Consider the following 12,107-nt stretch of genomic DNA (forward strand, 5'->3'; position numbering starts at 1 on the left):
AAATATGTACTCCAGGGTACCTCAAAATGTGAATCCAAAATGTATCCATATCTTTCTGAGAAGAAGACAAATTCTAGCCATTTTTTATTTCTTAAACAGACACACACACACACATATATATACATGCTTTGCCATGTGTGTATATGTATATTATATATATATATATATATATATATATATATATATATATATATATATATATATATATATATACATATACACACACACACACACGCACAGCAAAGCATGTATATTTTAATTTACTGTTTAATTATGGGCATAGAAATCTGTGGAAAGTTCAAATAATCAACATGCTACAACTCTAAAATCATTCATGGCTTACATAAAAAGGCATAACTTATACTATTGTACATAAAATGTCATGAAATAAATGATACAGTTCAACTGATTTTTATTTGTTCATCAAACTTACATAGTAGACAAACCACAGCCTTCAGAACTTCAAGCTTCAATTTATTGCTTAACAAAATACATTTTAAAAAAAAAGAGATGCAAGGGACGCTGACATAACCTGTCGGACATATAGCACCTCTAAAAGAGGCATAGCAATCATATATCTCTCAGCACTTACGAATAAAATTCAAGTTTTAACGCTTAAGATGATTGATTGATTGATTAAGATGTCTGGAATTGCAAAATTAAACACAGGCATCGACAGAGTCCTTTGGACACCACCAGCCATGTGAAGTTCAATTTAAATCTACATGCACTTAGCTGCTCGGGTTAATGCACAACAAGGGACATCAATAACAGTGCGTAACCTTTCATAGTGGCACCATGTCAGTGTGGTGAAAATAAATAAATGACAATATTGCAACATTCTGATGGCCTTCATGTTTTGCATGATATGTGCTAATATTTGGCCTGGGAAGTGGAGTGTTTTAAGGGGGCCTTTCTGGTCTAACCAAGAAGTCCCACATCCATAACTCACAGTACTTGTCATGTGGAGATCCAGTATTGAAGTAGACAGAAGGGTGTGCAGCTTATGTAGAAACACATAGCTACAAGCTAATGGGAAACTGGTAGCTTGCTGTCAACACATTTAACAACCAGCAATAATTTATCACTTTTCCCTATAGTTTTCATGACATCAAAGTAATACAGGCTCTTCTCATTCGGCAGAACCTAGGATGCCAGGCCAAGCAGGAAGCCTCCGACGAAACCACTTGTGACAACAATGTTTTTCTTCACAAATTCTGTGGACTGAAAAAGACAGAAACTGTGTTTCAGTATATAAAGTAGTTACACTTTGTGACAGACATATAACTCACATTCAAACAACAATGACAAACCTTCTAGTGCAGGGACACCCTGAACCACACTAAAAAGTGCAATGTAATTAGTATCTTGTGGAAAGTGTGCTTTCACAGGAACTGTAGTTTAACACCCTTGACATGTTGGAACAGTTAGCTCAAAGATATGAACCTCAAGCTGAATGTGAAGTAAGTATAGGATGTCTGAAAGTTCAGGATCCTTGAATAGCTCATTGCAAATTATTCTATAGCTCATAATATGTTCTACAGTATGGAAAGTTAACAGTACATTTATTCGGTTTTAAAATAGTTTGATCAGTTTAGCATCTGACCCACATGAAAGGATGAAAACATATTCTTATAAGACTGACAGCAAAGTTTCTATTGCCCTTTGTATATTAGCCAATCAAAATTAAGAAATACACAAAATGTTGAGGCCTCACCTTCTCAACAAATGTGTTTAACTCTGGACCTGCTTTGTGGGTGCCCTTCTTTAATTGCTTCTTGGCTTTGTTGACATCCTTTTCTACTCTCTTCCAGTCCACTTGGATATATCCACTGTTGTTAGCTATCTGGAGAAAGAGAGTCCGACAAGAGAAAACTAGTTGAAAAGCAGATTTGTCAAAATGTTTCACTCTGTTGAAAGGTTTAATGCATACATGTTTATGCTTAGCAATAAAAGAATACCTGCAGCAACAGAAGACCTCCCCCTACAGCTGTAGCAGCAACCTTTCCCACCTTCTGGAAGAGATATCCTGCACACCTAAAAAAGAAAATCAGGGACAGAACTTGAAGGTTAAACTAGCATAATGACTTCAACTGTCATTAAAATGATCACTATAGGGTTTGTGTAACAGTGAATGGCCCCACATCTTATGTACAACTCAGACATAGTTTGGTCTGATACCCCTAATGCTCAGTTTTCACATTTAAAAATAGAGATTGCTGAATTGGTTTTCTTTGTCTTTCTAAGTTTCATTAAAGCATTAGCTGCATATTGAGTGTATACAGTATGTTCTGTCAGGCATTCTGCTGCTGCAGCCCTCTCCATTCAGAAGCACAGAAGGGGTAAAGGAGATACATGGGACAAGGTGAGAGAAAGTTAAACCAGAGTATAATCCAAGGCCATGGGGATCATGTCTGATGTACCTAATTTAGCACTGGGCTATTTTCAGAATCAGAATCATCTTTATTGGCCAAGTATGTTCACACATACAAAGTATTTGACTCTGGTTTAATGGCTCTCAATGTACTTACACAGAACAACAACACAATACAAAAGGAATGACTATATACAGGTGAAACCATTTCTGTGAACTGTAAACAGGAGACAAATGGTACAAAGAGGTGAAGAGTTCAAGGAGTGCTAAGATAATATTAAATTGTAAAAATAAATAAATTATTGACATTACTTTATAAACATATAGTAGATGGTTGTGTACAGTATAAACAGCCTGTTCAAATATACAGTAATGAGTGAAATGTACTGCACATTTTGTATTTTAACTAAATAAATATGCATAATTGGTAAGTACAGTGGGTATTTCGAGCCATTGCAAAGGTTTTTTTTTTTTGTCATGTATGTTATTTATCCATAGTCAGGTTAGAGTTAACGAGCATAACGTGAAGGCGGCACAATGACTTTCCAATGACAATACTTACCATCCACTCACTCCCCCTATGGCTATCTGTGTGGCCACGGAGTATTTCTCTGCTACTGGGCCAGAGTTTTTCCCAAAAACACGGCTCCACCATCGCTGACGTTTGGCATATTCTGTCAGGTCTACAACCTTGTCATAAATCTCCTCTTCCAGCTCTTTAAGTAAATGAAAAAAACAATAACGGTATAGTTAGCGGACGAGGGTTTCCCTGCAGTGGTGAATGGCTAATCAAGACAATATTAGCTATTTAAAGTTAATCTGCCAAAGTACCACGATCGTTAACAACACTGTGAAAGGTTTGCAACATACTGTATCATTTCAAATGTTAACATTACAGGATTTTCAACACGACAGAGGTAACGTTAACGTCATTGTTAGCTACATTGATAACTTGATAAAAGTTTTTGGGCCTAACGATGGTTAGCATGATCAGACAACTGCAGCTGCAGCGACGTTACGTATAAACGCGACGCTAGTAGCTATATAACGGGCTGTGTCTCGGCATGTACGTAAAGTTTTATGGATACACACATGTAAGGTAAAAGTTAAAGAACAAACTCCCCGACTGTTTAATGCTTAGACTACAGCCGGTGTCCCGGACCAGACTGAGATGTCATTAGTTTATAGGCCTGCTTACCCTTGTTGCTGTTCGCCATTTTGGATACGGCTGGTCTGTCCTCAGCTGCCTGCACGTCCGGCGTCATTTGCATAATTTGGATGGCCGAAGAAAGAGAGAAACTACAGCAGGGGTAGTTCTGCCAATGAAAAAAATTCTTTATTCACACACAGTAAAGACAGACTCAAATAGTAACAACATCAACAATAATAATTTCTGTACTGTCAGATCAAAGATTTTAGTGGAGTGAGAAAATTTAAAGGAGAACTGCACAAATTTTACATATCAATGTCTGTTCACAGGTCTTGGAAAGTCCTTCTGCAGGTGTGAAAATAGTTGTATAAAGCCTTTTGTGGCTCCAGGGGAATCTGTGTGAAGGCTAATAAATTGCCTCAAGTGATGTCACTTAAGGCAATGTAGCCTGCTCTTCATCTCTTCTTGAGGGTTGCGGCTATAGAGGCTCAACACACTGAATCTGTAGAGTGACTCGAGTCAGGTTACATTGTAGGTAATGGAGGCACCTGCTTTTGTCATGAAAGAGGAGTGCATACTGGTATGCCTCGTTCCTGTCATATGGAATTGATGGTAAAGATTCCGTGTTTACGACTTGCAAGTGTTCACATCATCAGACAACTCAAGACAGCTGTATGGTTACAGAGTTGGTCAAGTGATAGTTAAAAATACTGTGCACTGACAACCTAGTTCTATCTATATCCATTAAATTTAAATTTAATCATCATGAATGACGGACTTCAGCTGATGTGAGGCATCCCTATTTGCTACATTGTGAAGTACTTCTGTGTTATGAAACACCAAGTTGGATAACTCAGCAAAAAAAGTCTCCTCAGAAAAGTCTGAGTTTCTCAGTCCTGATTTTGTGTGTCAGTGGAGTACTCTCTAAATGTAGTAAATGCCTATTTCTTATATATATATATATATATATATATATATAATATATATCTAAACAATAGCCTAAAAATAGCTACAATTGAGTTTGATTATAGCTCTTTTCAAAATTACCCAGGTAATTAAAATGTCACTTAGAATTGTCACAAATATTCAGAAAATGTTTTGGTGAACCTCCACAATCAAAATGCCATAAGTATGATTCAGCTTATCAATTGTGTTGAATATATATAAATGATTTGTGAGGATCAGCCAAGAGCTCATGGTCAGCAGCTATGTTTTTGGTATGCCTATCAAGAAAGTGACATTGTACCTTGCAATGCTAATGTTAGAAATTTAAATTTACTACAGAGTAATATTTAAATCATTACATGGTCTCCCATGTTAAACAGTGTGCAGAAATGATTTGATAAGAGTGCAGTTTCATAGCCTTTTTTTGAATTGGTGGAAAGGTAAGCTAACTAAAATACAAAACAAAAACATTACAACAAAGCAGCAAATAGCTCAAGAGACACTGTTGAGAGCATGTCATGGAGATCTGGACCACTGACACAGTCACTGACAACAATGCATAAAAATGTAGGCTATAGTATATTACTGTGCTACAATCGTTGTACATTCAATACATATTAGAATATTACCTGATGATGCTCTAACCCTGACTTCCACATTGCTATTAATATTTATCTGTCTATCTGTCTATCTGCCTATCTATCTATCTATCTATCTATCTATCTATCTATCTATCTATCTATCTATCTATCTAATTCAATTTCAGTTTATTTCAGTGTATTCTATCTATCTTCTATTCCATTCAAATTGGCTTATTGGCATGGGCAACAGACATTTACATTACCAAAGCAAGTGTGAAATAAAAACAAACAAACAAAAAATTACATAAAGAGAAGAATTGAGATTTTGCTGTTAGAAATATATATATATATATACAGATAAGTAAAGATAACATAAAATACAAAAATATAGACTTGCAGTTAAAAAACATAAATACAAATAAATGAGAACACTGCATCATTTTTTATTTTTAAATAAATGTATTTATTTTTAATAATACATTTGAATGTATATATTTAATAATAAATATATACATTTTAAAATAATTTAAAATGTATATATTTGTTCTGTATGTATGTACAATAAGTATGTCTATGTACAGGGATCAGCACAGTGCAAATGGTCAGACAAGTTTTTTGATATCAGCCATGATATCAACAAAGAGGGATAATAACAATTGTCATACAAAAACAGTAAAAAGCTACTTTGTACAAAGCAGAAGAGACCAATTCATTGTGAGTCCTTTTAGAGTTTAAATAAAATGTACTTCTTTTAAAATATTGAAAATCCTTGTAGCTTTTTTGTTTTTCACATTTTCAATTGAAGTTCCTCACAGCTTGAGTTCAACAACAAACTGATGAAAGTAGGGTTTTGATCTGGACCATTACAATTTATTGATGTTGAATTTACCAAGAATGGTCAAAAGATGAATTATCTAGTTGATGTTACTATCCAGCCCACTGAACACAAAATATAACATCACATCAAATACATTAATCTGTACATTAGTACCCGTTTTTCTTGTTGTTAAGTTTTGCATATGTGTCCAAAATAAATTCGAATTATCACAGTGAAAAAACAAATGAAAAATTGCTTCTCTATTTGCAAAAAAACACATGTATAGTCTATATTTAGCTTAAATCTTTCCAGTATCCATCCAAAAGTACTGTATATGTGCAACGTTGCAACAAGCACCCTTGACAGCCCCCCCACCCCCATATACAAACATGACAGCTGTTTTGACCAATGGGTTGCTTTAAAACGCAGTTACGTAATCATAATAGAGCACGAGGAGCCAATCACAGGACTCGGAGGTGGGTCTTTGGTGCCCGTTTGATGTGTGCGTGCGCGCGTTCGTCCGCGTGTTCGCGACACATCAACTGGAGACAGTCACGTGACCACACACGCCGGCCGTTCATTGGACAAACGGAGTAGAGGGCGTGACGACGGCGGCGGCGGCGGCGTGCGTTTGCCTATGTGACACAATTACAACAACTTTGAGCCGATGGTTGGGGAAGTTTGCGATATTATCAAATTACACTCAGTCGTAAAAACCCAACATTACATCAACTTCATGCATAAATTGGCGCTGGAATATACGCTGTGTTTTGATGTACAATGAGGAGGGTGGAAGGTAACTTGAAGGGATCATTTCCTTGAGGATTTGGCAAGAATTACGCTACGCCCCGTTTTAGTCCTGGATAAGGTGTGCGGCACTTTCGTTGTTATTGCATTTCGCCGGAGTTGCTCGGTCCTGTTTATTCTCCCCATTTCTTTCCCATGAAATCGTGCGGAGTGTCGCTCACCGCCGCTGCCTCAGCTGCTGCTCGGAGTCTCGGCGTTGCTGGTAATGACGAGGAGAAAATGGCGTCGGGAAAAGCGACCGAAATCGAAGAGGACTTTCCGAAGCTAACAGCGCAAGAGAAAGACAGCCTGGTCGGAATTGACAGGTCAGATTATCCGCTGTGTGAACAAGTCTCATCCGCCTCTCTTCTGTCATTAATATCTTTTTCTCCGCACAGTTTCAAACAACAAATGTGAATGCCCCCAAGTAATAAGGAACCGCCTGTGTTGTCTGTCCTCTACTTGCAGTTCACTGTTTGGATTTCATAGGCTTCAAGAAGATGGCGCCAGAACGAAGGCCTTGCTGTTAAAGGTATGCCACAGAGCAGGACCACAGTCCGTTATTTCCTCAGATTAGTGTTTATCCCACCTGAAATAAGTGGTACAGACCCCTTATGGCCAGCAGTGACATGCACAAGCTGCAATTTGCACAACTTTGAAGCTGAACCAGCGACTGACTGTAGAACAGGGACGTGATTATTGCATATACCAAGCAGCATCTGCACTGCCGAGCATATAATAAAACAACTCCAGTACATTTATGTAACGTTTATCAATATTAAACAGGCCCAAACAACGGTGTTGCAGGACGATATGGATCTCCACCCTGCTAAAAGCGGTGGTGGTTGAGATAAAAGGTTTACATGCTACATGATAGCATCATATCCACTGTTACAAACGTGTTTGTCGTAGCATAGGTCTTGCTATTATCAACATACTAAGAGACAGACACGTGTGAAGCAAACATGTTACTTTGCTTGATACATTTACATTTGTTAAATCGAGCACAACGCTGTAAACGATGGGACTCAAGGTGAGGGGACGTGAACACATCTAACACCTCGCTGCTTAACATTATATGACTTGCAAAGAGTATGACGATGAGCCTCGGAAGCAAAAGCACATTTCCTCGATGTATATCGAGATGAGAGGCATTAGATAATAATATAATAGAAAATACATTAAGTTGGCAGAAGTGTATCCCACTAAACGATCCGTCTCATCCCCAATAACTGCAGCTATAGTTTGGGTAGCATGTAGCGGCTACCTGTGCAGCGGGGTTTCTCCCTTCTTCTTTTTCTCCATATAGCTACTAAGAGACACCACTTAGCTGACATTACCGAGGGAGAAACAAACACATAGTGGTAGTTTAATGGTTGCAAAAATAATGGCTGCTTGACTTGGCCTAAGATGGCGGGGATAGGAAGAAAAATACTCAGCTAACTAGCAGCTGTGGCTAAGCTAATCACCATTCGCCAAAAAAGATATCACGATAAAGGCGTTGAGTGTTTGTAACAAAGATGATTTGATTAAAGCGGAAGCCAGGGGGCACCCACTTTTAACTGCACAGTGCTTTGTGCACACATAGCAACCGTGTTCGTGAAGTCCATGTTGCCTGTGCTTGATCTGTGTCTTCAACATGTGGCTTGTGGGGTTCTTGTTGGAGGGGTCAGCGTGTGACATTGTTTTGTTAGGGTGTACTTACAGGTTAGGCCCAGCCATGCACTCAGTTATTGCCGTTTTCGTGTTTGTTTTTGTCAGTCATATTCTGCTGAATATTTGGCCGTCCAGCCAGCCAGCCAGCCAGCCAGGCCTCTCGACACCCTCACATTAAACTTACATTATCTGACTGTTAGGTTCATTCTTCGTAACAACACATGTATATAGCTTGTTTCACATATTTAGTAATCTTGTATCTCTGTGGTGGAATAAATCTCTGGGTACAGTTCCATTTGCATCCTCTCTTTGGACTCTACCATGTTCAAATGTGGGGGAAGGGGTATGAAAAAAATAATTCATTTTGGTACGGTCCCATAGTTTTCACAATTGGAGGATGCATGTGTGAGTGTATTGTTTTGCTTGCTGAATCACACTGTCTCTGCAGGTTGCAGGTGCTGGGCCTTGGCTAACCTCTGTTGCATAAATTCTTAAAAGTAGAGAAGGGCAGTAGAACCGCTTGGCTTTGTGCCAGCACCAGGGTTTTTATTTGGCTATATAACATCTAGGTGCAAGAAACGATTGTCGATGATTCCTTTTGTAAACCCTGACTTGGATGCTTTTTCTTATGAAAAACTTCATCCAAAGGTGTTCAGGTTTAATCGAAATGTAATTAGATTATGATTCTTCAGCAAAGACTGTGTGTAACACAGTCTGCCTTTGAGAGTTTTGTAATCAAATTTAATTCAAAAAGTTTATTTTAAATTGCCTAAACAATGCGGTTAACAAAAGCTGCACAACACGAACCTTACACCAAGACCACCTGTTTGAAAGTCCAGTTAAAAGTCTAACATGAGCAGACAGTAGTCAGTACTATGTTTCAATAAAAGTAAACAAATGCAGTGTTTTCTGAATGAATTTGAATAGATTCCAACGTTTCAAATCTGTGTAGTTTTCTCTCCAATGAGAAGTGATTCGTCAATGTTTTATTACACCTTCAAATGAGGTCCATTTTGTTAAGTAAAAATACTTTGTTTATACACAGGTATGGACAATGTTTTATTAAATGTATGCTTATAAAAAATTACTATGTAAATTATGTCACATCATTTATGAGGCTTTATAGCATGCTGCATGGAGCACGAAAAAAAGAATGATGATCATTAGGTCGGCAAATAAGATCCCCACTATGGGGCGGTCCAGTAAGAATGTGATTTATCAGTTTTTCTGCTACAAAAGAATTGTGCTGTATAGTATCAGAATTATTGTCCACATAAGCGCCCTAGTGTGCTTATGTGCTAAAGACATGCTCTAGAAATTTGTTTTCAGTCTTGTACTGATAAGTCAGTGTTTTTGTAAGTTGCTCTGTGAAAATGTGTGAGAAACTTATGTCATGGTGGCTCTTGTGGTAATCGACACGCTAGCTGAAGTATGCAAAAGTTTGACTCTCTGTCAAAGAGCCAGACAGCTTGTCACAAAAGACAACTAATAAACCCTGGTGCTAGTGTGCACACTGTAAAAATATATAGAACTCTACTGGAGTTGACGGCTGAGACTGTCACTAAAATGAGAAAAGCTGGTCCACTTTAAGTTAGCCTGGTCAGGTTCCAGTGGGCACCAGGTGTAGCTCATTCATGCTCCGTCACTGGAGGCTAACTTCGCTCGCTAACTTCAGGGCTAACCTCCTTCACTTTAATCAGCAGGTGGCAAGCAAGGCAGGAGAACTTGGCCTGGGTCTTGAGGAGTTGTAGCATTTAGTCATCGACAAATAGTCTAGACAGTACATACACTGCACTGCTACAATCACAGATATACTGCTAACATTAGGGCACGGACCAGCCCCGTGACAGTAACTTTTAACCAGCACTGGGACAAGGTGCCACTGACAACAGGAATATACACACTCAAAAGCTGTCTCACGTAACTGAACGCCTGCCTCTAGCATCCAGACGACATTGTCTGTGACAGTAGTGGCCTCGTTCATGTTTACAGGCAGGTGATGCGCAGACTCTGCAAGCACAGCAATCAATTAGCTGTGTGCTCTGGTGAAGGGGTGCACTTGATCAGTTTATCAAACAACCAAAACAGGCAGCGCTAATTTTCAGGCTGTGGTAGGCGACTCATGGTGCCTGCTTTGGTTGTTTTTTTATTAATTTCTGAAGTGTGCCCCTTCACCAGAGCACATCAGAAGTTGTAGCATGACATGTTTGAGTTAATTAGCCTTACTTGGCATTGCACGTCCTGCAATGTGACTATTGCACATGTGCACATCGCGATGTCAATGCTGAAACGATATATTGTGCAGCCTTACTTCTCCTTCATTTCATTAAATTGCCGAAGCCATTTGGAAACAGCAGGAGAGATGTTGTATGTGTGATAAATCTGCAGTCCCTGATTTGAGAAGTGCTAGACCATGGTGCAGCACTGTTACACATGGCCGTCCACTGTGTTTACCTTTATTAAATCATATGTAAATGACACCATGCTACTACAAAGTAACCAAACACACCTCTACAGACTTCAGACTGGGTGGGTTTATAACTCTTTGTTCTCTCTATGTGTGACATAATGGATTACTGGGACTCATCAAATTCTGTTCACCATTACCTCCTTCTCAATTTTATTTTTTTAAGGAAAAAGTGGCGTCTCATATTTTATTCCTTAATTGCACATGCAATGTAGGTGCCTTAGAAACACCCACAAACTCAGTGCGGCCAAAACCTACCACTTTATTCCTGTGGTTGCTCAAGTAGTAGCACTCAAAATCACCCTTTATATGTTTTTTTTTCCATTATGAGGTATTGGACACTTGCACGCATACAGCCATACTCACTCATCATTCCTCTTCAGCGGCTGCAGCATGGGCTTTCAAGAGAAATTTGTTTAGCCGTTGTTTAGATACTGACTGACAAGGTCCATATTTGGGCATAGAGCCGGGGCTATGCAAAAAAGCCTGGGAAGGTTTGGAACATGCACCCCTTTGGTTGGATACACTGTGTCAGCTGTGTCTGATCATCACTTCTAATAAACTTAAGCTACAGGCCGAAGAATTAAGTTGTGATCAAAATTAGCTTGTCATATTTGCCATTTATAGCTTGATGTTTTTTTGTGTAATATGCATAGGATCTACCAACCATTTAATTTTGTTATTCATTACAGCGTTGTATTGCCCTTCTAACTCTGCACTGCTATTGCTCTTTCATCCAGGCTGTTAGCTGCTATGATGCTCTCATTCTGAAAGCAGAGGGGAAAGTGGACCCTGACATTTTCTGCCAGCTGGGCCACTTCAACCTCTTGCTGGAGGACTATCCAAAAGGTGAGGATCTCTGGATCAACAAGATTCGATGTGCACTGTTGTTTCTTTGATTTTCTATACTCATTATTTTGATGAGCACTGCTAAAAATGATCTATGATCAGACATTTTGTGCTCGTTTTGAAAACTCCCCTGCTGGGCGGTGTTACGATGCAGCTGAATTTAATATCTGGAGCCTTTTAACGTTTTCATTAACTGTTCTCATTCTGTGTCTCTCCCTCTGTCTGTATCACGTTCTTTTATTCATCTGACCGTTCTCAGCATTATCTGCATACCAGAGGTACTTCAGTTTACAGTCGGACTACTGGAAGGTGAGTTTGCACAACACCACATAGAAGTGTAAAATATCCAACATTAAATATACTTTTGTAGAACTTTTACAGGCACTATTTGCTGGGGAGCCACTATTGTGTCATGTCATGTAAACTGTTGTTTGTGTAGTCTGCTGTCGGGTCCGCATTGTCCGAACAAACAGAGACCACTG

At 38.8% G+C, this 12,107-nt stretch overlaps 2 protein-coding genes across 2 annotated transcripts in view; one reads left to right on the top strand and one right to left on the bottom strand.

Annotated features, from left to right (window-relative positions):
• Positions 1–395: 395 nt before the first annotated feature.
• Positions 396–3,690, bottom strand: fundc1 (FUN14 domain containing 1). The gene is made up of 5 exons (XM_067604134.1): positions 3,573–3,690; positions 2,937–3,090; positions 1,962–2,037; positions 1,718–1,846; positions 396–1,224 (listed from the first exon to the last, which is right to left on the bottom strand). The coding sequence occupies exons 1-5, from the start codon at positions 3,643–3,645 to the stop codon at positions 1,147–1,149; spliced, it is 510 nt and encodes a 169-aa protein (XP_067460235.1). The 5' UTR covers positions 3,646–3,690; the 3' UTR covers positions 396–1,146.
• A 2,549-nt stretch (positions 3,691–6,239) lies between these two features.
• Positions 6,240–12,107, top strand: part of kdm6a (lysine (K)-specific demethylase 6A) — a 44,232-nt gene continuing 38,364 nt past the window's right edge. Inside the window, exons 1-4 of the mRNA XM_067604131.1 lie at positions 6,240–6,979; positions 7,122–7,185; positions 11,517–11,625; positions 11,885–11,934. Coding sequence (XP_067460232.1) covers positions 6,810–6,979; positions 7,122–7,185; positions 11,517–11,625; positions 11,885–11,934 — 393 coding nt within the window. The 5' untranslated portion in view covers positions 6,240–6,809. The remainder of the gene's footprint in view (positions 6,980–7,121; positions 7,186–11,516; positions 11,626–11,884; positions 11,935–12,107) is intronic.

Source organism: Thunnus thynnus, chromosome 11, assembly GCF_963924715.1.
Source record: "Thunnus thynnus chromosome 11, fThuThy2.1, whole genome shotgun sequence".
Classification (NCBI taxonomy): domain Eukaryota; kingdom Metazoa; phylum Chordata; class Actinopteri; order Scombriformes; family Scombridae; genus Thunnus; species Thunnus thynnus.